Source organism: Branchiostoma floridae, chromosome 5 (genome assembly GCF_000003815.2).
Source record: "Branchiostoma floridae strain S238N-H82 chromosome 5, Bfl_VNyyK, whole genome shotgun sequence".
Taxonomy (NCBI): domain Eukaryota; kingdom Metazoa; phylum Chordata; class Leptocardii; order Amphioxiformes; family Branchiostomatidae; genus Branchiostoma; species Branchiostoma floridae.
The window spans coordinates 15,901,762-15,926,942 of NC_049983.1; the positions used below are offsets into that span (position 1 = coordinate 15,901,762).

Here is a 25,181-nt window from a genome sequence, read left to right on the forward strand (position 1 = left end):
TATAAAATAGGCTGCCTACGCCTTACGTAAAAGAGCATGCAGACCCTCCTACAGCGGCAACATATCGATACCACCACCCTCTCTCTAACACACTTACTCACATACATACGCTGAGTTGGTGTCCTATAATCATTCTGGGGCTACGAAATGTTATATAAATGATATTTAACACCTGTCTGACTAACTATTGACATTAAACAACAAGAATGGATTATGATGGAAACAATTCATTATCACCATTTAAAAGAAGGCAGCCATCTTTGTGACCCTTGACCCAGTTTGAAAAGACTTATGGACGTAAATTTACTCACGCTGTACACATCGCACATTTTCTCTACAAGAATCTTGCCCTATCCAGGGTAGAAGACTCACATCAGATGACTTAGATAGGCCTCGAATCTGTACAACTACTGGATTGAATGGCCTTTGCAATGTTCTTTGATGACACATTGTGACTGGGAACACATTGTGCATATGGAGCACTTATTGGTACCTTCGTGCCTCACCCGCATGGGGGCGTTGTCAACATTCTCTCATTTGACAGAATTGTCAACACAAGAGACTCCTGCTGTGTAATAGACCATGTTAATCCTCACCTTTGACAGGAACGCAAATACATCAGTATGTACTTAATGATAAATTTGCTGAGATAGACCTCAACGCATAGCCATAGGTTGGTGGAATACTTAAGAACGGACACTACAAAATAAACACGCACGAAAAGGAGAAATGACAATAAATTGGCAGAATTATACGTGACTGTATACTTTGCCATTGTCCTGGACAACTATTTCCCCCCAAACACTATGTTTTTCCTTTAACCAGCTTAATCTCTCCCTACTGTACCAATATTGGCTATATGTTATAGAGCCATGATATGTCATGATGCAGCAAGCTTTGGCAAGGGTGCCTATAACGATGAAAGCCTCATTTGGTGAGCAACAACCCATGGTGAATTGCACATGTCACAGAAAAGTGGAAGGGTACAATAACACACATCCTTTAGAAATATACCAAGTATTTTTTTTTCATTTCGATAGATTGATGTACCCGCTTATGGACTTCCTGACATACTTTCATGTCATCAATTAACTATAAATACAACCATCCTGGTTGATATACAATGTCTTAAGTAATATCATGCAATCCAAATAGATACCAATTGGATTTAAGCCCTGTGTAGGTAAAGGAAGAGACCTACTCAAGTACGTATACAGTGGGTACGTTGTCAGGTCGGTCAATATATACCTGCAGAATGCACTATAAGCGTACGCAATGTGCAATGCGCAATGTGCAGTAATGATCCCATCCCCAAAGGTCAGGTAGAGATTCCTTAAACGCGAGAAAACTGAGAAAAACATTTTACCCATCGAACTATCAAAACGCAGACTAGTTCAGCAGCAACACAGCAGTGGAATTTCAATCGCTAGACTTAGAAATAGGCAGTCATTTTTTTTTCTGCTTCTGGTAACTTTATATGGCTCACCAAAATAGAATAAAAAACTCGAGACAATAAATATTAAATCCTTTTCTGCGAATCGAATGAAGCACGGCAACTTCCTGTTCCTTCTAAATGAAATGAGTAACCCATGTAAAACACTGTAAAGGTTGATGGATCGTTACATGTTTGGTAATTCGTCGGACGTACGAGTCGAGTACCAGAACACCACATATTAGACGAGTACACACAACAAAAAAAACGAACATTAGATAGGACCTCTACCTGACGATTTCAGAGTTGAGCGACCTTTCAAAAGGGTCTGTCAAAAATAACACAAGTTATCGGGAGGTAATAAACGTCTGTTTTATATAGGACCACTTACTGACCCCACTATTCCTCTCTCACATGAGAGCACTGTGTGAAACTTCTCATGGACAACACAAGCAGCCACTGCTGTGTGGTGACGCAATGTTACCAGTGACAACAGACCTGATTAATCTTCACCTTTGACAGGAAAGCAAACACATCGGCTGTATGTACTCAACCCTTACTGCATAGCCACGGACGATCTAAGATTATGCCTTAGAAACATACGTCAAGATGTCAATAAACCGCTGTTTATGAATAATTGGACACAGTAAATGTATATGTATGTGAGTTATTTGGTCCAACTGTAGGCTGCATGCTTTAATATGGTGCTATAAACAATAAGATGCCCAATAGTTGTAACAAACGTTACTGGTACAATAAACTTTACCTTTTCTTCTTCGAAATAGTTAACATTAATGGCTACATCATTTAGATATAAGTGGACGTCCCTAGGGACATTAAAAAAGTGGGCAGCATTTTTGCACCAGGTCAGATATCGATAGAAAGCTTAGAATGCATCGAACAACGGTGACGTTTGTTACTGTACAGTGATTTCTGTACAACATCTGTTAAGCAAGATGGGATACAAATGACAGTCAATGACCTTTTGTTGTTTCTTTGGAAAGCCGCCAGAAAACGGCCATTTCTAGTCTTATACGCGGATAATATAACCGTGGCAACCATTGTAAATGTGCGAATTTGGCGACAAGCATATACGACCTCACACAGCCTCCAAGATCAGTGACAGTAGCGATCTGACGTGATCGGTCAGAGGGCCTGGTCAGCTAGTTTCACCTGCCAAACAACCATTCTGGGAACTAAATCGTTCCATTTTTGGCCACTATTTGAATTCTCCGTGTCTTCTCAGGCGACAGCCATTTCTTAGGGGGTGAAATCACATCCGTGGCTATAATTTCTTCCAAGCCATCAACCAATACATTTTTGTGGTGCATCTTTTGTAAACCATTACAGGGACTGTCGAAAAGTGAAGGCAGCAGAGATGTGACCTATAATTTGCGCCACATCAAGTCATAAAGGCAGGCGACAGCAATTTTTACATTTCAATGAGAACGAGCCTACAGTTCAACGGTCAGTATGTAAACGGTGAGCAAGCGTAAACTGGACATGCGTAATAGAAATATACAAAATAAAAGTTCACATTTTTTCTCCAATAGCCAGAAAGTAAACAGTATTAACAGAAGGCAAGTCTACTTATAAATGGCACATAAAGGTTATTAGAAAAAAGAACAAGAGCAATGGTACAACGATATTTTCAAGGAACAAATGACTCCGCAAAGTGTCAATAAATTGAACACACTTGAAAAAAAGGGTGTCATGGACTTTCAACTAGACGGGACATACAAATCGAAGGATAGAAATTTACCCCTATTGGTTAAGATTATGTGACCGTCGACCGACGAATAAACAAAGAAGTAATCAAAAAAGACTTTGCCGACAACACATTCGTCAACCAATCTGACACAAGTAGAAATGAGTCACTGAGATCCCATTCATAATTTCAAAAGCGTAAGCAATGTAATACTAAGTGAATTCCTGACACACAGCAGACCATACTGAGTTGACACATCATGGCTTATCCTAGATCCAAAGTACGGAAAAGAATATATCACAAAGGCTTTTTAACGTATAGTATTATTAATAATATCCCAGCTTAATGGATTCTAATCAGTATTTACAGAGAGTTAATTAATCATTTGCTAATCCCAGTTGATCTACAGTATGTCTTACCTAAAATAAAGAATATTTACTATCTGATCTCTATCATGTCACATTCCCTTCCACATTAGATACAGCCGCTACCAATGTGATTTGAATGCAAATCACAGGCCCATATATGTAATGGTGATAGCATGAGATATATGCATCTTTGTTGTCCTGTTCGAGATGTATTCTTCCTAAAGTACGATCGGGATTACTAGTATGTGAACATCATTTATTATTACTATAAATATAACAAAGCACAACGCAACATTCCAAGATAAATAGGCGTACAAACACCAACAGGATCAGGCAAATCACAAGTTCGATAGTGTAAACCATAGAAATTGCCCATTCGTGGTGGAAATATTAAACAGGATCATACCTGAATCTCGGTGAAGTTGAGTTTCTCGTCGTACGCCTTTACCAGTTGGAGCGCGCCGGTTTGGGACTCTGCGAATTTCACCATCTTACGGCTGACTTTGGGTATCCATGTGGTGGTAATGGGAGCAGTAGACAGGTCCGCAAGGCAAAGACATGGCAGTGCCGCGAGGAAAACTATTAGAATCACCTTTGTCGTCATCGTAGTTGTATGGAGTATAATTATAATCCGACAGCAGCGAACGATCGCGAGACAATCCAAAGGGAAGCAATGCCTCTCTCACTGCCTCCCAACACTGTTAACTTGGGTGTGCCGTCTCCTCTTGCAATCAGTACAGTTTCCTGACCAAAGATAGATGAAAAAAAAGTTTCCAGAAGCTCTGGACACTAGTCCTTCGTCTTTAGGCCATAGTAGTGAAGTTGGCAGCCATGACAGCCCGATCAAAATAACGTAGGACTGTCAGAACGACCTCTAGGAAAAACACGCCAAATCTCCTCAGAGGCGTCTGACTGGAAATCCGGGCACTTTTAATCAAAGTAAGAAAAACACCATTAGGTGGCGGCCAAAAGTGCCACAGAATGCCAGCAAATCTAAAACAATACAATTTAATGACCGATTGTCGCTTGGCAACCGCGAGTGTGGCAATAATACCCTCTTGAGACCACTTGGCTACTTATTACTGGTCTTAAGATTGATGAAGGTAAAACTCAGCAATGAGGTTCATTTCTAATAAATGTATGTGATACTTGGATTTGGGGATAAAGCCTCGAATAAACAGAATGATTGAATCAGCGTTTGTTTCTGGAGTACTAGTGGTCGCTCGAGTATCTGAATCGTTGCTATTGTTCTGCTATCCCCTAGTCACTCATTAAATTTGGATTATCATTTAGCGGTTTGATGTGAAAATATTTAGGATCTTTTTTTGTGAGTGTACAAACTATGAGCTCACACAACTGGTACTCAACGTCTTTGGCGGCAATTGATGTTCGAAAGACTCAAACTATCACAGCACTAGCATCTATTTTCCGTTACGTAAGGCTAATGATAGACGTGTCTTTAGTCAAGATTTGGTACCAGCCAAGGAAAACACATTAGTCAGCCCCTTGCTAATGACAAATTTTGCGTCTCTAAAGTGCACCAACACAATCTGTGCGGAAACAAATCTATGACCAAACACCACTGCATCTCCTTGACAACGTTGGCATTTCTCGGCCTTGAGGGAACCAACAACCTCCTTAAACAAATATGCGGGGCAAAGAGGTGTGTATCCAAACCTCGTTTGCATCAATTAACAGCCATTATTGGGTGTGCTTAGGGACAACAGTTGATAACATTACCGGCATGGTTGTTTGGTCGCGCCGAGCGTATCCAGATCAACAGCGGTAGGCTCGGGCTCATTCGGCCCCTCAGCTACGTAAACGTTTGCTCGCAATTGACGTGATGGTTTACGTTCCTTAAACCCCTAGAAAGCATTCAAGATGAGTCTTACCTCAAAGAAAGTGGCGACAATTATAAGAATTATTGTTTGATTTATCATTTTTACGAACTATTCGTTGACAGCTTGTGCTGTTTATGTACGTCTGTTATAGTAATTAACTATACGAAATTTACCTGATGCTTCAATCAGTTCCTTTTTATATTCCTGCACCTGAAAAAGTTTAGTTCAGCTACGGTGCTAGTAACCTGGTATGCACTTTAGGACGTAATCAAAGTTGAGGCTAAAATGGATGTTGTGTAGGTCTTTTCCCGGTAGAATGGGATAAATGCTGTTTGTTGATTATTTTCCATGGGTAACCAAAGCCACCAATGGGCATGGGGCGACTGTTGGGCGAGCTACGTTGCTACAGTTACGGCGGTCTATGTGGAGCATCTTTATAGATAAAGCTTACTTAAAGCTTTAAGTGGGTGTATAATTATGAGTTCATAAAACTGGCATACAGCAATTCACAAAGAAACCCGACTGAATTTAGCCCGACTTAAGATTAAGCTTTGTGTTACGTTGCTTATGCGAATTCCGTGCCATTAACATGCCCCTGTTGGATGTAGCAATTGAACTTTGTAAAATGTAAACAGCTTTCAGAGCTTAATGTAGGTTACATGCTACCGCAACGTGTCTTCCTATGCCGTAACTGGTGTACCTGTACCTTTTATTCTATGGTACTGCAAGGATTTTCACCTAAATTACGCACAGTTTATGTGGACTATATTGTACGGCTATGAGTATTTCGGTCGGAATTGTTGAGTGAAGAGATTTATATACAGTTTTAACGGTCACCTTCTGCTAAATACCGTAGCTACTGGCGCGCACAGACAGTTACCAAAACTTGCCTATGGCCATATATGAACCTCTCCTAGATCCAGTCTCTGTATTAATTATTACAAAGAGGACAAAAAGGACATTAACTTCCACTCGGCCTGAATGCAAACTATATGTAAATATGTCTAATGTATCGTACACGAATATGGCAAGTAGAATTGATAAGCTTCTTGATTGTTGTAACAGTACGACTAAAATTCTATTTTCCATGCACTCTTTATAATCGCCCTCCTCTTTTCGACAAGAAACAAGATATCGCATCCTATAATACCTGAAAAGAATGCATTCCAAATTTATGGTTGTTGATATACCTCGCTTGTGCCATGGTAACGACAGAACAAAGATCTGTAGTTTATATTTACACATTATCGCTGTCTGTCATTTGTATGTTGTATTGACTAAATCCTGATATTAGGTATACATGCACTCCTTCTAGAAACCTTATATTTGCTTGATGTACCTTAACGTGTGGCCATAACATAAAGCAGATACGTCTACTTCTGCTTTAATATTTTTTTTAAACTCAAGTCGGTGCACATGTACAGTAAGAGTTTATGTTTATTGATGATAGCTACTTGGTAACGGTACGACTAAGTTTACTTCGGTTTATGTTTTAGACATTCTTATAGTCTCTTGAGCTAGTGATAAGATACTACATCCTTAAACAGGTGAAAAGAAGAAAAAAACAGTACAAGTGTTTATTCCGTAATATTGTTCCTTGTAACATAGTAACAGCACAACGAAGATAACTGTAGTTTATGTTTTACACATTTTTGCTGTCTTCCATTAGAAATATATTGCGTTGACAAACGGTCTCTTCCCAAACGATAGCTTACTGCTTATCAGCGTAACATGGAAACGGACAGACAAAAACGTAGCAGCTGTCAAAACGATGCCCTGCGTTTATGTTTTAGACGTTTCTCTATTGTTGTAAGTAACAGGATGTCTTCATTAAAAGTCGAATGGTGATGATATAGATCGAATGTTTTACACCGTAACCAGGAACAAGGAAAGTTACGTTAGCAACATTTATCATTTAACATTGTTGTTTGAAAACCGCCCATCAGTAACTTCCTATGTTTATTCTAGAAATGAAATAAATAGCAGCACAGTCTGCCCAATTGCTGTGGGTCTCTTTTGCAAGTACAGGAAAGGGGCGGCTGCGAACTCACGACTGTAGAAGACTTGAGTGCAGCATTCCATAGCGAGAATTCTACGGATGCTGCTGTGTGGTACCTTCAGAATGCGCGGCGTTGTCTTTCTGGTTCTCCTGGCGGTGCTGCCGAGTCTGTGTGTAGCAGACCTGTCAACAGCTCCCATCACCACCGACTGGATCCCGAGGGTCAGCAGGAAGATGGTGAAGTTTGCCGAGTCCCAAACCGGCGCGCTCCAGCTAGCCAAGGCGTACGACGAGAGGCTCAACTTCACTGAGATTCAGGTACGTACTGCCCCTCTCTTTAACTAGCAGTGACCAGTGTCAATTAAGATTGTGCCCTTAACAGAGGTTGTGCTGCATTTAACTATGCTGGTATTATAACGCTATGACCCTTTTCGGACAGGGCTTTTCCATTGGCCAGGTCCGTCCCCTGTAACTCCTGGCTCTGTGTAATCCTCAAGGGCGAAGGTTGACAATACCATCGATTTGTTGCAATTAACACATTGAGCCATGGAAACCATTGAATGTAGATGGTAATGTCTGGTTAGAGAGAGATTGCGCGGTATCCTCTTGTGGGGATGTCCATACCTACATTTATAATCCGTCTTTAAATGATCGGCATGCAGATGGGATTACTAGCATCTACATGATACATCTTGCCCATTGACCATACAATATCTCCATATTATATGTAATTATTCCTTCACAACATGTCTCCAAACATGTCTTTGATAATGTTTAACAAACTAGAGTTCGGCGACCTCATACCTCCATGAAATATTCAGAGCTTTTGTAACACAATCAACATAATGTATGCATAGTGTTGTTCATCACTGACCAACGTACAAATGTCACAATATCAAAATACCATCATTAATCATAAATTTTGCAATTTTTTACAAAATTATGCAAATAAGTACCACATTACCATATTTAGTATCTGCGTATATTCCACCTATCATGATTAACATGTGTTACATTTATTGAAGTCCAGTTATTGAAAACAATGGAATTACACAATTTCCTCATTATTTATGCGAATAAGGCCTCATTTGCATAACATGTATATCATTTTGAACATCTTAGTCTAAGGTATCCGCATGCCTAATATGATGCCAATCCATCAATCCTTTCTGCAGTTATCCTCTTTGGAATGACTTGACAAAAACGCCCCTGCAGTTCTGAAATTGCATGTTAGAGGGCTGAAACCTGCCCCACTTTGTCATGACACTAAAAGCTATCTACCACCTAAATGTCAAGACCATATCACGTCCGGGACAAGAGGTAGATAGAAAAAACTGCTATGATAGAATCTTCTCATCAATTATGCAAATGATATTTTGCAAAATTAATATTAGTATTTCATTTTGTACAAAATTGAAAATCCATTGTTCCCTTCTTGAGTTATCGTCTTCAAAAGTTTTTGACAAAAATGCCCCCGCTATCCCAAAACTAGCCGCTAGGGGGCCCAAACTTATTTCTGAGTACAAGTGCTATCTAAAACCCCAAAATCGTGGCCATAGCTTGTTCAGAACACGAGATAGCAAACCCAGAAGTTGCGCTGCAGTACCAAGGGAAGTCGCTAGGGAGCCCAAAATCTAATAATTTCCAGCTTTAATCACACACTACCAACACACTAAGTATGAAACCAATTCACCCAGCCGTTCTTGAGTATTTGTTTGCACACATGTACAGACACACACACAGGCAAACGCAGGGTAAAATATAACATCCATGACATTTCATGGAAGTAATTACAAAAATCTGTACCCATTTGTTTAAAAAATAAGTGTGAGAATACCTTCAGTTACTAAGATTGTTCCCGTTTTAACAACTTAGATTGACGGCGTGGCGCAGCTCCATCTGCTGACCCAGGCAGCAGGAGACCGGCTGAAGAAGTGCCGGGAGATCCTGGAAAGGAACAAGGCTGAGATAGAAGCCTCCCATGCACAGGGTCCGACAGGGGGCGCTCCTGCTTCTGACTGCTGCGACAACCTCGGCCAGCTGGAGTACGACCCGAGGTTCCTGCAGCAGATTGTTAACGACAGCTGCGCTACTTTTACTGCAGGTAGTTGTTTTCTTTGACTTCGATTTTATATATTTCAAATTAATGAATCGTTATTTACTCGTCACAAACCTGATGTTACATATTTTATGTACACAGTAAGGAGCATGTCACCCTTCAAAAGTAAATATTTTCTATAGTATATCGGAGATGGAGATATCTAGAGGCATTCTATAGTAATAACATAATTTCAAGTTTTCAACTTTCAAATTAAACATGTGGACGTGTGGATATATTCTTTGCGTAGGTACCGGTGATAACACAGTCCGGCCGCACGTCTTCGACACCATGAAGTCCAACATACATGAGATGTCTGGGGTGACCTGGCAGTATTATGGCGCCAAAGAGGGCGAGTATCACCAGTTCCCCAAGAACGACAGGTCATGTGAGGGCAATGATCACAGGTTCAGGTAAATGAAACTTATTTTAGCATTACAATGATTAATAAGCCCAATAGCCATGTTAAGTTAATATTTCCTGATGACAATGGCTGATATGTTATTTTATGCTCTGAAAAGTTAACAAAGGCTGCAAAACGTTTATAATAACGTTTGCCAATTAATCCAATGCTACAGAAACTGGTACGTAGGTGCTGCCTCCCCTAAGAAGAAGAACGTGGTGATCGTGATGGACGTCAGCGGGTCCATGAGGGAGCCCCAGGCAGGACCGGAGGAGCAGAACAGACTCAACCTGGCCAAGCAGGCAGCTCTGACGGTACTGGACACACTTACACCGAGGGACTGGGTGAGTTTAGGCGACTTCACTCAGGCGAATTAACATCTATGGTAAACAGCATACAACCATTGCGTGGACTTAGAAATTACACAACAATCCTTATGCTTACAACCATCTGTTTCTCACTAGGCAGGAGTGGTTGCGTTCAGTGCCCGGGCAGAGGCACCAGAAGGCTGCTTGGGAGACAGTCTGGGAGAAGCCAACCCAACTAATATCGGGATCATGAAGGACTTCATCAACCAGCGTGTGCCTGAGAGTAAGTAATACCTTGTTTTTGATTGTCTAGGAAATTCAAGTAGTCATGTAATCCCATATGTCAGTTTTCTTGAAAATGTATTTGTGACTATCAAAGGTGCCCATCAATGGTTATCTCTGTTGACACTTAAAATGAACTTCCTGACAATTCTATAACAACTGACAAATATTTCTTGCTTGTCCTCTGTAGCCATCACTGTATACGCCGAAGGATTCAAGAAAGCCTTCAACATGTTCTTTGAGTCGAAAAACAAGAAGCCGGTAAGGAATTATTTTCAATACCTATCAATAACCAACATTCCCCATATTTTGATATCTCGTGTGCAGCTGATTGTGTGATATCAATCGATTCATTTTAGCTACCTAAGGCGATTATACAGTTTTCTGGCCCGTCTTTTCCTTGTGGTAAAATCAGGTTTTTTTTTCAATAAAGCGTTAATGATCATGACGGTTATGATGTAACGCTTGTCCAGCGAACTATATAACCGCCGACAGAATTAGGCGGTAATAGATCAGTTGCAAGGTGCCATGTCGCCGTACAGACTGGGCTATTAATACTGTTAAATGTTATCTTATAGCCAAATTAACCCATGGCCCAGGCTTTTGAGGCCCGCGGTCAAAACTCTTGTAACTCCTAAATGACTTACTATATGTACCACATTTACAGAGAATGATAAAAGAGGTCAACAACATAAAGATGGTATAAAATTTTATAGCCCTATGACGTAATATGACGTCATTATGACATCACCCACGTGACTGTATTTCCTGGAACCATAGATAACTTTAGGTGTATTCCCAGAAACATTCAATGTAGTGTAACAGCAAGTGTAGATAACAAATGCCAATAGCAATGTCAATGACGTCAAAATGACTGATGCTGGAATTGTCAAGGAGATTAGATCCAATCAACAAAGAATAACGGCAGTTTCGTATTTACCAAGGATAATGACGTCTCCAATTTATGAATATCCCACAGGAGCAGTTTGAAAACTGCCAGAACATCATCATCTTCTTGACTGACGGACAGCCAACAGATATCTACTTCACTCTAGACGACATTGTGAAAGGCCAGGATCTCATGGTAAGGCAAGATCAAGCGACATTTGAAGGCGTGCATACACAAACAGGTCATGTATATGCAATACTACGTAAGGGTTGAGTATATGTAGCGGTTTGCTTGATTTAAGAAGTATATCTATTTTACATTGGCGCTTGCCACTCAAAGGACTCAGAAGACCATAGTCTGTATCTGTTTTAGAAAGCAAAATTAAACGTTTGATTGGCTTTTCACACAGGAGCGTTCTGTACACATCTTTACCTATGGACTGGGCGCTAATCTCCAGTGGGCCAATAGTGGTTGGTACAATGACCCAAGCCGACCGTGGGTGCAGTTACCGGCTTTAGATTTCCTCGCCACCATCGCAGACCAGAACAACCGGCAGATCCCGGGAGCTGTGGAGTGGACGGTAGGGACCTCTTTAGTTAGTCAAGTACTTTTTATATCGGCTGGCTTTATATCGAGTGTCTGACCGTTCTCAAATCAAATATAAATTCAAGCGTTACGTTATAGTGTAAATGTATATACACTCCGCAAATATCAAACTTAACACGTTTTGGTTGTTCTTTTCTCCACCAGAACCGATACTGTGAAAATGGAATGTACGGATCATGTTTTAGTGCAAACAGGGATCCTCAAGGTGTTGGACCGTGGGGCAGGACAGAGTACATAGGTAAGTGTCAGGATTGTGTGTGAATGTAGATGGCTTACTGGTTATTAAAAATCAATTTGCACGTATCAATATCTACTACTTTTTAAATACACTGATAGATATTTCGAACAAGTGTTAACGCCTTCGTTCTGCCGTGCGCACCTCCAGATGACAACGAGGGAGACAAGCTGAAGACCATCATGGGCAGCTACTACGACTTCTTCCCGTTCTCATCCGACCCTGCGCCGACCTACTCAGTACCAACCAACGACGAGCATCTCGGTATGTTCACATACACACACATATACCAATAACATATTCCGATTGATGGATAAAGACTTCCTTCAACATTCAAATTCTGCGCATGTAATGTATAGTGGGTTAAGCTCCGGTCACAGATAGCCGAACTAGGCTCCCAAACACTAGCTGACCCTTAACAGAACCAGAACCAGTAATCTAAACAGTTTTAGGTCACACCTATCATTTAGCACCGAACATGTCCCGAGCATACATGTCCTGAAATGTCCAGACCATCCTATTAATGACCTACTCCAGACCATCCCGAACTCTAACCGCAGACTGTCGAATTTCTCCTGACTGATTCCCAACCGATTGTTCACCCTCTCATGACTTAAAATAGACATAATCAGCGATTTTTCAAAAGAATGGTCATTTGCGTCTTAAATAAAAATAATCTATTCATTGAATACAACCTGTCAGTACTGCCCTGACGACTGCCGTTTTATAACACGCTGTTTCTATTCCAGGCCTGGTTATAAATGCCGCGCTCCCAACCATCGACACCGCCGGCACGTTCTTCGGTGTGACGGCCGTGGACATCTCCATGGACATCGTGTTCCGTGAGATCGCCAACTTCAACATCGGCAAATATTCCTACGCCTTCCTGGTGGACAGAGAAGGTGAGTTGCAGTTCACATGGTGAATCGAAAGTGTTGCACAACTAAGATTATATTTGTTGAGAAGAGATGTAAACTTAAACTTATTGATATCCACTTCTTTAGTACGACGACTTTTTATTCCTATAGTTCATAATGGCATATTACTTGATATGTAATTTGCTATTGAATCAAACACTAGGACTAAGTAGAGGAATCAATTTGTGACACATGTGGATAAATTTGCATATGGTATAATCTCTTCATATCTCTACAGACGGCCGAGTCCTGATCCACAGAAACCTGCCCAAACCGATGGAGTGGAGATCAGAACCGACTTTCCTCGGGCTGGAGGCGATGGAGTCAGCCCTTAGATCACGGGAGAGAACAAAGATTCTCAACGGAGACAGCGGAGACTATTATACCATGGTGAGGCAGGTCAATAATCTTGCTTAGATGAAATCCATTTTTCTAATCCTAATAGTAACAATCATACAATGTCGATGCGCCAAATAGCAATTACTCCTGCAACTTAATATGATTGTGGAAACAGTCAGAAGTTTCAAATAAAATCTTTCGTCAGTCTCACTGACCAAAGATAACGGATGTTATCTGAAACTCCTGACAGTTTCAAAATCATATCCAGTTATGGGGTAATTGCTATTTGGCGTAACTTATTTTCTGAATGTCTAAACTTCATCGAGGAATCATACAATGGTTTGTTTGAAATATGCCAAATTAACTACAATATAAGAAGCAATAATGACGAAATACCAATGAAAGCAAAATGTTGGTCGCACTTTCATAATAATATATCTGTATTCTATGCAGGTGAAAGTCCCCATTGCCCGTGGAAACGCCCAGTTCGACGGAGCCGTGACCATAGAGAAAGCTGCAACCTTCTACTACGAACCCATTCCTGACACCAAGTACAGCGTGGTGTTGTGTCATTTTGAGGATGATGAGACCATTGCCATTCCTGCCGCGGTAAGTATTACTTACTGTTGGACAAAAACTACAAAAAAAATGAAAATAATGTAACTTTATGACAAACATGCACCTACTAGTATGATACGTATCGAAACATTGGATCTAGAACAATTTATTTCTAAATTATGGAGTTTTTTTTTGTCTTACGCTTTTTCTTGATAGCTAGGATGAATTGATATGATGTTTTTCTGTTGAAATGAGAATAGTGTTGAATGCTCCTGACAAATGCGGATGATCATGCTAAAGTGCAGCTAGTCTATTAAAGCACCATATATCTACATATCAACTTTTATCATTTGCCACATAGGTAAAACAAGAAAACACGGGCGACCTGTACCACCGACTGGACCTGCTTTACATGAACAACGCCACCGGTGATACTCAGTTCTGTAGTCTGTATGGAGAGTACGCCACACCTGATGAGTCAACTATCAAGGTACAGTGCTTAGTTTTGCCATGTGTATGGCGCCAACTCTAGTGCAGAATTATTTATTTTTCTAATATGTATCACCACGATATTGCATCCCCTTCTGTTTCATAAGAATTAGATCGGTCACATTCAGAGGATTTTTAAAGTGCAAGAATATAGTATATTGTACAATGTGTAATGTAAATGACGAAATGTTTTAACACCATGCCCTCTTTCTGTTTTGTGCTTTCTATGCATTTACAACAGCTTAAAGAAGCATTGCCTATTACATTGAAACAGCTCACATATGAAGCCATCTAGTAAATACTTATGTCATATTTCAGGACTTCAACACTACCACTATGAGTATCATGTGCCATATTTTCTTGATATTTCCAACTCATAGTTCCCACCTGAAGCCTTTGTTGATCCTGTCAACTACCTGGGCACCTCGGAGACGTTCGATGACGTTGTCGACATTGAACTCTTCATCAATGATGTTGTCGGCTTTGCTGCTAATCCAGGTAAACTTTTAGACGGAAATATTTATTTAGGCTAACACAAAGTCGCTATTTAAATCGTTGTAACAGTCTGCTTTTATTCTAATGCACATTGATTGATGTACCCACCTATATCAATTATCAAAACATTATTACTGATTACATCAAGGGCTGTTAGATGGAGTCCGAACTGACGCGATCCTGTCGGCTGAGATTGAGCAGTACTGGAGAGAGAACGGCCAGGAATCCCTGTGGAGGTTAGGCAGCCGTGTTGACACTTCATCGCATTGACTTTCTTTTCATGTAGGGAAAGCAAGCTTTTTAAGCCGCCTTAAGGTACATGCTAATGCCCATTTATGTTTGACAATTAGGTTGATTTTTAGCTCTCAATCTTTTCAATTGTTGACAGATACTTCGGCACAGAGAACGGTGTGTTCCGGATTTTCCCCGGGATCATCACAGACAAGCGGTACGACCCGACCCGGCAGACATGGTGAGTCTGTGTTGAGAGTTCATAAGAATATAATGGACGCTTCGTACAAATCAACCATTAAGCTTGTCTTTGTTTGTAAAGTCTAGAAAGGTACTACTCTTTTCCCATTTATGACAATGTACTTGCAAGCCATTCCCATTTCAAGATAACGTTAACAGAAGTACAATCTATAGAAAAGACGAGGACAAAATTAAACGTTTGCTTCCATCTGCAGGTATGCGCGCGCCCTGATTAGACCTGAAGACTACACCTTCTCCCGTCCGGTTCCCAGTCCGTTCGGCGGCGGCAACATGGTCACCATCAGCAGGGTCATCTACCATACCAAGTGAGAGTCGATCATTCAGGTTCTGTTTTTCATGTAGCAGAAAGTTTAACCCTTTTTACATCTAAAAATGTCAAATTGTGAATTGGCGTTATTTATTAAGATAATTGTTTTCAGAACTAACGAGGTGTTAGGAGTCATCGCTGCTGACATCACGGAGAAGTATTACTACTCCATGCTGTACTCGGAGGTTAGTAGCAACATGGATGGATTTGTTAACAAAACATAGTTGGTAAGACGTCAAGCTAGCATTGTATGTTTTTATTAACCCTCAAGCACCCGACCTTTTTTTGCGACTAAAATGACCGAGTGGGGTCCAAACGGACCCCAAAATGTTTTGTTCATAAAATCTCAGTACCATTTCTTATCGGCGATCATTGTATATACATTGCTTCGTCAATGTAAGAGGAAGATTTTGAGATGTTAAGGTGTTGCTAATTCCAACTCATTATCATAATGTATGCAAAAGTTCAGAAGGACCACGTTTTGCACTAAACCTATTCCGACCAGATAGGGGAATTTTGAGGCCCTCAGCAACATTTATGTCGCATAACTCATGAACGGCTAGAGCTAAAGCTACGAAACTTGGTAATTTATCACAAAATATTGTTTGCAAAAGTTTTTGGTCAATAAAGTAAGTTTATCATTTTTGGCGGTTGCCATGGCAACCATATTCCAACAGGCATATTTTTGCCAAAATTTGACAATTTCAATTTAAACAAGGTTTTCTTGGTAAACTACACCTGTTTTCTGACAACAATTAAATTCTATGAAATTCAATGTAATTTTCATGACTCAAAAATTATAATTTATGCTAATTTCATGACGTCATTGGTCAAAATTCAAGATGGCCGCCCTGATTAGGCGAATGACGTCATTATGTCGTCATATTACATGTTGATGACACAGAAATTTTTGTGATGATTTACGTTTACATTCTTATTATTGTCTGAAAGTTTGGTAGTCATACTGTAAGTGGTTAAGGAGTTAGTGTCCAAAGTTTGTTTTAAAAACTGCACATTTTTGCTGGGGTCCGTTTGGACCCCAGAGGGATTGAACACAAACTTTCTTTATAATTTCCACATTATTGTACCAATCTTTGCGAAAACTTAGGAGAAGGTATAAGACATATTGTGTGACAAAGTCACGGAAGGATTTTTTCTTCAGATCAAAAATGTTCAAATGGCACTTCAAAATGTACGCCTGGGGTCCAAATGGACCCCACTCGGGTGTTTGAGGGTTAACATTGATTTTCATATGTTGATACCAAAATAGATATCAAATTTCTAACGTGTAAGCCTTTCTTCAAGTGTAATTTGATACCCTAATAATGCATTATACCATATGGTTATAGGTCCCCGAGTGCCTATCTGATGAATATGACTGTTTCCTGTTGGACGACAGTGGGTGAGTGCCATGACATCATTTGGACCAGCATAATTGTGCATGTAAATTTGGGGTTATTTTGAAGTAAGAGAATCTAAAAATTAAATGCCGCATCTTGGACTGTGGTTTTGGATAACGCTTAGAGACATAATTCATGGTGAGTGAATTTATGGTGAGTTTCTTCCCTTGTGTTGGAACAAAGTTTAAACTGTTCGCTATGACATAATTCAATATTCCAAAATCTATATTACAGGTGGATCGTACGAATTGACCTTTCATGTACAAATTTCAAAATGTTACTATTACTAGAATTCTGTTAATCCCTTGACAGCAATCTCTTTCCCGATGACTTATTCCGTTTTCGAACGAGAACAGTTTATAGTCTAACTAGCTTCACACTGTACATTGTGTTAGGTACTTTATGGAGTCGCTGGACAACACAACAACCTACTATCTGTCAACATTCAACAACAACACCCGGGACATGGAGCACGATCACCTGACTCACAGGTTCCCCTGGCTGGCGAAGACTCTAATCGTCAGAGGGGAATATCTCAGGGTAAGGACAATCAGAATATACACACATAGTGATATTAGTATACACAATAAGATCATAAGATATGTTGACATGTCATTCTTATCATGCTGCACACGTCATGAAGTCATCGCTGCGTGTGAAGCATGTCATCTTGATTCCTGTGACCTGGAGGTCAATGGGCTAACACATCGTAATCATCATCTTCATTATCCTGACGGTCAAGGATGTCCAACACATACCATCCTAGTAGTAGTGCATATATTAAGTAGCTAACTGATGCATTGCTAATGTATTACCAACCCTGCAAAAACTGCAGTACCTAAACATCTTTACTCTAATGTTACAGTCCGAATGGTGCAACAACTATGCTACCCAGAAATCGCAGTTGTTTTACGACACAACTGGGTTCATCGGCCTGGAGGTCACCACCGGCCCGCCGTGTTACCAGTTCGCCCTGCATCCCATCAACTCCACCAACACCTTCATTCTGACCCTGCACAACCGGCATACCTACAACTGTGATGACCGTCCTATCATAGTCGGCGGCAACCAGGTTTGGGACAACAGTCAGGTTGTACAGCTTTGCTTGCTTCGCGTGTTTGGGAGGAACTAGACTCATGCAGATGTTCTCACCATAAAGTCTGCACCACCTGGTCACATCAATAGATAATATGTGCACCATTCACACGTCTGTCTAAAATTCTAACTCCTTACGTGCACCCAAATATCTAAATGCACCACTGCATAAAATGATTAAAGAATAAGTGATAACTGTTGTGGAGTATACAAATCTGGGTACGCCTTCTGCAAAAATCAAAGCGTACGTAGATTCAACAGTAGCTTTAACGGTAGGCTCCCGTCTGTCCTTGATGAAATCTCTGCAGTACCCAGAGTTGTACATTCCTGTGGTGTCCTCCATTGTCCTGCATTGTCAAGTCTTTTCTATTGTCGAGTCCTTTCTGTAGAAGATCACTTCAGACTACAACATGATGATGTAGAAAAGTGTTCACCTTGTTGTGTAACCGTGCAGCGCTTTTGCATGTGTGTCACATTTTGTGAATGACGAGCTAATTGATAGTCTCGACAGAATGACTTAGAGACTTCGTGGTTGTACTTGGATGCCGGTAAGGTTGTGACTGTTGGATGCAAAAGCTTTGAATCGAACAGTGTTTATGAAAGAAGTAACTTTGCAGAAATATGATCCGAGAATAGTTGTGTACAAAGAATTCTCCTATATCCAGAAGTATGATTGTTTTACAGAGACATATTTTTTAACTTGAAGATGGTCTTACAGGCATATGAGGTGACATTTCGGAAGGGACATTTGGCCAGAACTCTCTTCAGAGTCACACGTTTATCGCTATTATATCGCAAGGATGATAGGAGATTGAAGCAATACATTTTACACTATGATTTCAAGTATTGTATATTGATACTACAAATAAGATTGTGTTGAGAATGGGAATATAATTTTTGATTTGCGAATGGGTTTTCACCCGATAAAAGCACATTTAACTGATATATGTTCTCTTCTCCTTTCTTAGAACTGTTCCTGCAATGATATTTGCCAAACATGTAGTACAGAGGAACTACAAGTTTGTCAGGTAAACTTCATGTGTGGATCTGGAGAAACATAGTGCATGATAGGAACAACAAATCGATCAATTTATTAAGAAAATAATGATGAAAATTGTAAGGCTGAAAAAGTGAAAATGGCAATGTAAACATTAAGCTAATGCTATACTTTAATTTTCTCAATCTTAATGTTTTTTGTACCTTTGTATGTTACGGTGCCTATGTTTTGTCTGGTTTTCGTTTTCTACATGCGACCTATTTGTGTGTTTTATTTACAAGCATTTTATTAATTTCTTGTTCCAGTGCCCCTGTACTTGCGACTGGAACTACGAGTCCTGTACCAATGAAATCCTCCGTCTTCTGTCCGACATCCCCTGTCCTCGTGAGTAGAACCAAATCGATGCAACCTTCGTTTTAACGAAAATCCATTCTTTATACGCACTGTTTATTGTTTATGAAAGCGCAACTGTAAGGTGTTTTTTTAGGTCTTGCTTCCGTGTTGCCCTTGCCATTCTGTCTACTACAGCTGCATGTAGTTTGGTGTCTTTTTCTTCTACGAAAGTTGCCTTTTGTTAGCTTTGTGATGCTATGATTTTGAAATTATAGAATTACAGTAATACGTTTCTAATTTTAGCCCCTCCCGAGGATATGACCACTCGACGACCTGGGCCTCCTTACCCACCTGGTCCGGAGCTGAATTACTGTGAGGAGAGATGCAGTACACAGTAAGTTATTGTGAACATGGTTGGCAAACTATCCAATGCATTTGGTGATGTCATTTCTTTTGTGTATTTTTAACACCTTATACATAGACTCATGAGCAAAAAACCGCGTGTGGGTAACTGTTTTGTAAGATGCATGTACTTTCCACCGCGAAACCGTAGAGGACGATTGAATGTATCTACAATCAGTCTGATGGAAACATACATCAGGGAAACATTTTACCATCTAATCCAACACTCGTGTCTTGTCCGTCACAGATCCGACAACATCACATGTGAGTCTCTCTCACATTGTCAGTGGTGTAAGGAGCTGGATCCTCCCGTCTGCAAAGAGACCTGCCTTCCGTAAGCTATTATTACAACGACCGACGTCATCTTTCTGCCCCCACCCCCATGATGCAATTCTCTCTATATATAGATATAGATGTATTCTCTCTAGATATAGATATAGATGTAGATATATGCAAAGAGATTGATTGATTGATTAATAGATGGATGGATATTCAGATAAGAACATCAGCTTAGAAGTAAGAATAAAGTCTCAAAAATGAACATATCAAAGACAACCTATATATTTATAATAGTTAGCATTTTTAGTTGTTATATTTTATTTTTTTATTTACTGGACATGAACTTACAATTGCGATTAGAACAACGCCGGAACCAACGACAGCTGCTGAGATTACAACGAAGATGACGGTGGGGCCAACGACAATCGTTGTAACAGAGGGAATAACAACTCCGATTCCCCCTTTGCCTGGTACGTTCCAATGCACCTCTGCTGACAATCTCATACAAACGACCTTATCTAAAATGTTGTGTTCCTGACTAATTCCTGACTTCGTTGTCTCTTCTCTATGGTGGCATGTCAAATAATTAAATTCTCTGCTTGGAAAGGGTACCCCAGTATTATGATAGATGTCCTAAAGTGACGAATTTAGAGTTGTCGTTACTTTATTCTATCTTTGTCCTTGTTAAATGACACAGAGGCGTGCTCATACCCTTCATTCCCGGTCCTCTGAATAATTGCATAGCAACCTCGATGCCCATTCCAGGGTGTCACAAAGCTTCAGACAGACGAGTCCCGATGCGATTGTGGTAAAGCCGCACTGTGCATGTGGGTGATTATCTTGGAGCTGTGTTGGCCCACTCCGGTGCACTTTCTGGAATGATTAGTGACAGTGCTGCATTATTCTTCAATACTGACTTGTTTTAACTCTGTCATGTCTTTTGTCGTAGTGTCTGGTAGCTGTTCGAGCAGTCCGTGTAAGTCAGGAGGTACCTGCCAAGATGACGTGAACGGCTACACCTGTGTCTGTCCCCCTAATGCTGCCGGCAGGAACTGTGAAACAGGTTAATTGCTATAGCATGTCACCTGAAGAAATGATGATATTGGACATTATTACGAGTATGTCTACTTGTACATAAAGTACTGGCGAAAAAGAAAAGAAAATGTTTCTACTTCTTTCCTTGTTTCTTTTTCTATGTCACGATTTCTTGCAATTCTGTATGAAACTACAAGAATACATGCATCAACTGACAATGGACATGAGAAATTAAAGTACCAAACTAATTGCTTAGTAACACCCACCGGGAAGCTATTTGAAAAATCTACCTCGTTTACAAAAACATTCGTTTTTTCAAACACTTGCTTTGTTTCCTTTTTCTTCTTTAGTTTGGCAGTCCGACAAGTGTTATCGATTCTCGGACGACAGCCTGTCCAATCAGCAGGCGTCCAGTGCATGTGTAAACATGAACGGCCACCTTGCGGATATCCAGGACACTGCACAGCAGCAGCTGCTTGCCAGCCACATGGACCCCGCACATGACGCATCGCTTTGGGTCGCCAACAAGATTTCGTCATCGTCCTGTGGCTTCGGGCATGGATCTACCTTGTCGGGTACCATCAATTTGTGATCATGGTGTAGTTAAAAAAACAATAACAGCGAACCTGTAGCATATGTGTTAAGGATATCATGGTTTTAGATTAGAAACGCTAAAAGATTTATTGAGCCTTATTGTTGGTCAAAATTTTTGTTAATTCCAATAAAAATGTACTTACAGTGACTTCTGTCTGGATGTACAATAACGGCGCAATCAACTTCGACATCTGCGTGCTGCTGAACAGTGCCTATGGTTACAAGGGGACTTACCAGAGCTGCGAGGAGCAGCACAACTACATCTGCGAGTCTAGTGAGTTGATACTTATTCTACATCAATTACACAACGTTTTACCTGTCTAAAACCCTTTTGTTGATTACTGACCAGTTATCAGCGACGGCCGACAATCAGTGACCCAGTACAAAAACAAATGGCCACCAAAAGTGTATTATGAGCCAAAAAAGGCCCCAGAGAGCCTGCTATGGGGGCTAGGTGTCATCAGTGTCATAAGCATTTCAAGTAGTTTCAGTTTTGACATGTAAGTAAACCAACTAAACCTAGTGATGAATGACAAAAGAGGTCCTCGCGACTCTGACAGACTATCATCTCAGTTCAGTTTTGGTGAAGAATGTTTAGTAGCTTTCCTTACAAATTCGTCTTCCACCAGCCGCTGGGCCATGTCAGCCGAACGTGTGTCAGCACGGAGGGTACTGTGTCTCTTGTTTCGGGGAATCCAGCGTCTTCTGTATCTGTCCTCAGGGCTACAGCGGACCCCGCTGTGAGATAGGTAATTTTACAGTTGATGCTTTGATACTTTATCACAACATTGATTAGTGTTTTCTATAATACATACACCGATAAGGCATAGCAGTGAGTGGTATCTATTGGAAAGCAAACAGACTAGAAAACAAGATGGCCCCTTCGTAAAGATGATGTCACACACATACATTATTCTTCATGCAAAAGATAACAAAAGGAATATTAAAATAGAACAATCTTTATGGCTTTGATTAGGCAACAATACTGTACAGGGTTTGCCATACTGTAGTCATAGTTTATTTATTTATTAAACTTTACAGAAAAAGTTCTGCAAGGTGTGGGTAACAGGGTATACCTTTACATGACCCACACCTCCAGCAACAGCAATAGTGTTCATAATGTTTGAAAAATGTAAATACTACAGGGTTCGAAATACCACCTGCATATGCAGGTTAGTGCAGGTAAAATTGGAGCTGTGCAGGTATTTCTGGTGTCTACCTGCACCTAACCTGCACTGGTCCATGTACTGGGTTTTACACATTATGATGAAGGTGTACCCAAACTGCACAGATCATGTACTGGGCTTACATATACATGTGCTATGATGTAAGTGTATGTGGATTTTTACAAGCTGCATGTACTGTTATCACCAATGAATTATAAAACAAATGATGGCAATGGTTTCTGAACAGATTTTAGTACTATCCATACTTCCTAAAGTTTGACTGGTGCAGGTAATTTTAAATTTTACCTGTACCAGTGCAGGTATGCAGAAAAAAGTATTTCGAGCCCTGTGCTATAAATTTGCATTCATAACTGACTGATTTGAATGAAGATTTGTATTAACGTTAAAATCCAATTTGCATTATAACATTATTTGCATGCTACTGTTACAACTTACCTACTGCACAAGGGACAGCATAATTTTTTAGTAATATCTGCATGTTAAGTGTCTTATCCATACACTACATGTTATGTTGATAACAGCTGATAAACTAATGAATCGTCTTTAGATAAGCATATCAAATATCTTTTTCTACTCCCATTTATCTTAGTCGACCCGTGCAACCCCCAACCCCTGTCCGTTTGACTGGACCTGCTCAACTCAAGGTGGCGGGATCCACTGTGCAGGTATAAATCTTTCCCTGTGCTCTTAGATCATGTGAATAATAATTGCTCGTATTTCTCTCCATATCAATGATAAGTATGTAGCATATATATGTATTGATATGTACGTACGTATACATAAGCATTTCATCTTCATGGAAATATGGTTCAAGTATTGTAAGTATGATATATGTGTCATAACCAAAGCAAATTGTTATATTCTTCATATTATTGCCGCTCACACGGCTATTGCATGTCTAATGTTAGATTCATAACTATCAAATATAACATCATAAAAAGACCTGCCTTTTGCACGTACACTAGAGTAACAATAAATCAATTTGAAAGATTACACTTGATTCAAAAGGCATTACCTTTTGAAAGCAACTGTTACATTGGCCTCGAAATTTGCAAGGAAAATGGACGATCCGATTCTCTTTTTACCACTACAGTGCCAAATGGAGTGAAGGCTATTCGCTCCGGCTTCTGCACAGCGACCTCTTGCGGTTCGGGTTTGATCTGCATTGAGGATGGCACGATGGGCTATTCCTGTATCCGTGGCTGATGAGGAGTTATTCATCACCTTCCTACACGGTTGTTGTCCCAGTGGCTGATGAGGCATTAGTCATTGCCATTGAATTCCAAAACAACCTTGTCTCTAGTGACAAGCTTCCTTACATAAAATATCAATTTTGATTTTGTCATCATCAAACTAGAAAATGACACTGTAATTTTGCTGTAGCAATAGTGAAATAAATCAAAGCTGCACTAAACTATTTTTGTCTGTGTTTCTTATTAAAGAATGATGTACAATTTTTCCAGTATTGATACCAGTTATAATCATGTATACCTGGTTCAAACCCTCTTTATACCCCTCTCTACTAACAGAGGTTCAAAGTCTACGTTTTTCAAAAGTTGAAAGCTACTCTGGAAAAACAAAAAAAAATATTGGTCTATTCAGCCCATGATTTTGTTTGATTTGGGGCGATCTGTTGAAATAATCTATTTGTAAATCCAAGATTGTGATCCATGATGGCTGATATTACATGGTATTGATGCAGTTGTCATTGATAAAAGGTCTTAGCAGATTCAAATATTCTTTTTTTAATTCTGTTATTCCATTCTTAGAAAAATTCCCCATTTAGGTGATGCTAACCATGAAATACCTCATAAATACCTAAAAAAATCATACAAATGGCGTCGTGGTGACGTCATACTATTACAAACTGTTGTATACAAGGAGGACATACGATAAGAAAGTTGGCATCAGCGATCGTGAATCTTGTAACATAATCCAATGTACTTGCAGTTGTTTTTCGTCCGTAACACTGCAGAAATCCTGTTGCATTGAGTTCATTTGTAGCTCGGCTTCACCAAATACCATGTATCGTCAGCTGTAAATCACACTCACACGGAACTTAATTAAGATTACTTTATCACCAACACATCGTT

General features: G+C 40.1%; 2 protein-coding genes across 4 annotated transcripts in view; one reads left to right on the forward strand and one right to left on the reverse strand.

Moving 5' to 3' along the window:
* LOC118415805 overlaps window positions 1-4,423 on the reverse strand; it is a 54,872-nt gene extending 50,449 nt beyond the window's left edge. For both annotated transcript variants that reach the window (XM_035820635.1, XM_035820634.1), the window contains exon 1: window positions 3,915-4,423. In XM_035820635.1, the coding sequence (XP_035676528.1) occupies window positions 3,915-4,112 (198 nt within the window). In that variant the 5' untranslated portion in view covers window positions 4,113-4,423. The remainder of the gene's footprint in view (window positions 1-3,914) is intronic.
* A 2,954-nt stretch (window positions 4,424-7,377) lies between these two features.
* LOC118416038 overlaps window positions 7,378-25,181 on the forward strand; it is a 47,270-nt gene continuing 29,466 nt past the window's right edge. The window contains exons 1-19 of one of the 2 annotated variants that reach the window (XM_035821085.1): window positions 7,378-7,666; window positions 9,224-9,452; window positions 9,697-9,859; window positions 10,025-10,193; window positions 10,314-10,440; window positions 10,630-10,700; window positions 11,419-11,523; window positions 11,738-11,908; window positions 12,079-12,172; window positions 12,320-12,433; window positions 12,919-13,071; window positions 13,325-13,476; window positions 13,879-14,034; window positions 14,345-14,473; window positions 14,853-14,970; window positions 15,116-15,203; window positions 15,356-15,439; window positions 15,654-15,764; window positions 15,879-15,951. In XM_035821085.1, the coding sequence (XP_035676978.1) occupies window positions 7,448-7,666; window positions 9,224-9,452; window positions 9,697-9,859; window positions 10,025-10,193; window positions 10,314-10,440; window positions 10,630-10,700; window positions 11,419-11,523; window positions 11,738-11,908; window positions 12,079-12,172; window positions 12,320-12,433; window positions 12,919-13,071; window positions 13,325-13,476; window positions 13,879-14,034; window positions 14,345-14,473; window positions 14,853-14,970; window positions 15,116-15,203; window positions 15,356-15,439; window positions 15,654-15,764; window positions 15,879-15,951 (2,526 nt within the window). In that variant the 5' untranslated portion in view covers window positions 7,378-7,447. The remainder of the gene's footprint in view (window positions 7,667-9,223; window positions 9,453-9,696; window positions 9,860-10,024; window positions 10,194-10,313; window positions 10,441-10,629; window positions 10,701-11,418; window positions 11,524-11,737; window positions 11,909-12,078; window positions 12,173-12,319; window positions 12,434-12,918; window positions 13,072-13,324; window positions 13,477-13,878; window positions 14,035-14,344; window positions 14,474-14,852; window positions 14,971-15,115; window positions 15,204-15,355; window positions 15,440-15,653; window positions 15,765-15,878; window positions 15,952-25,181) is intronic. The other variant, XM_035821086.1, reaches the window with a different exon arrangement.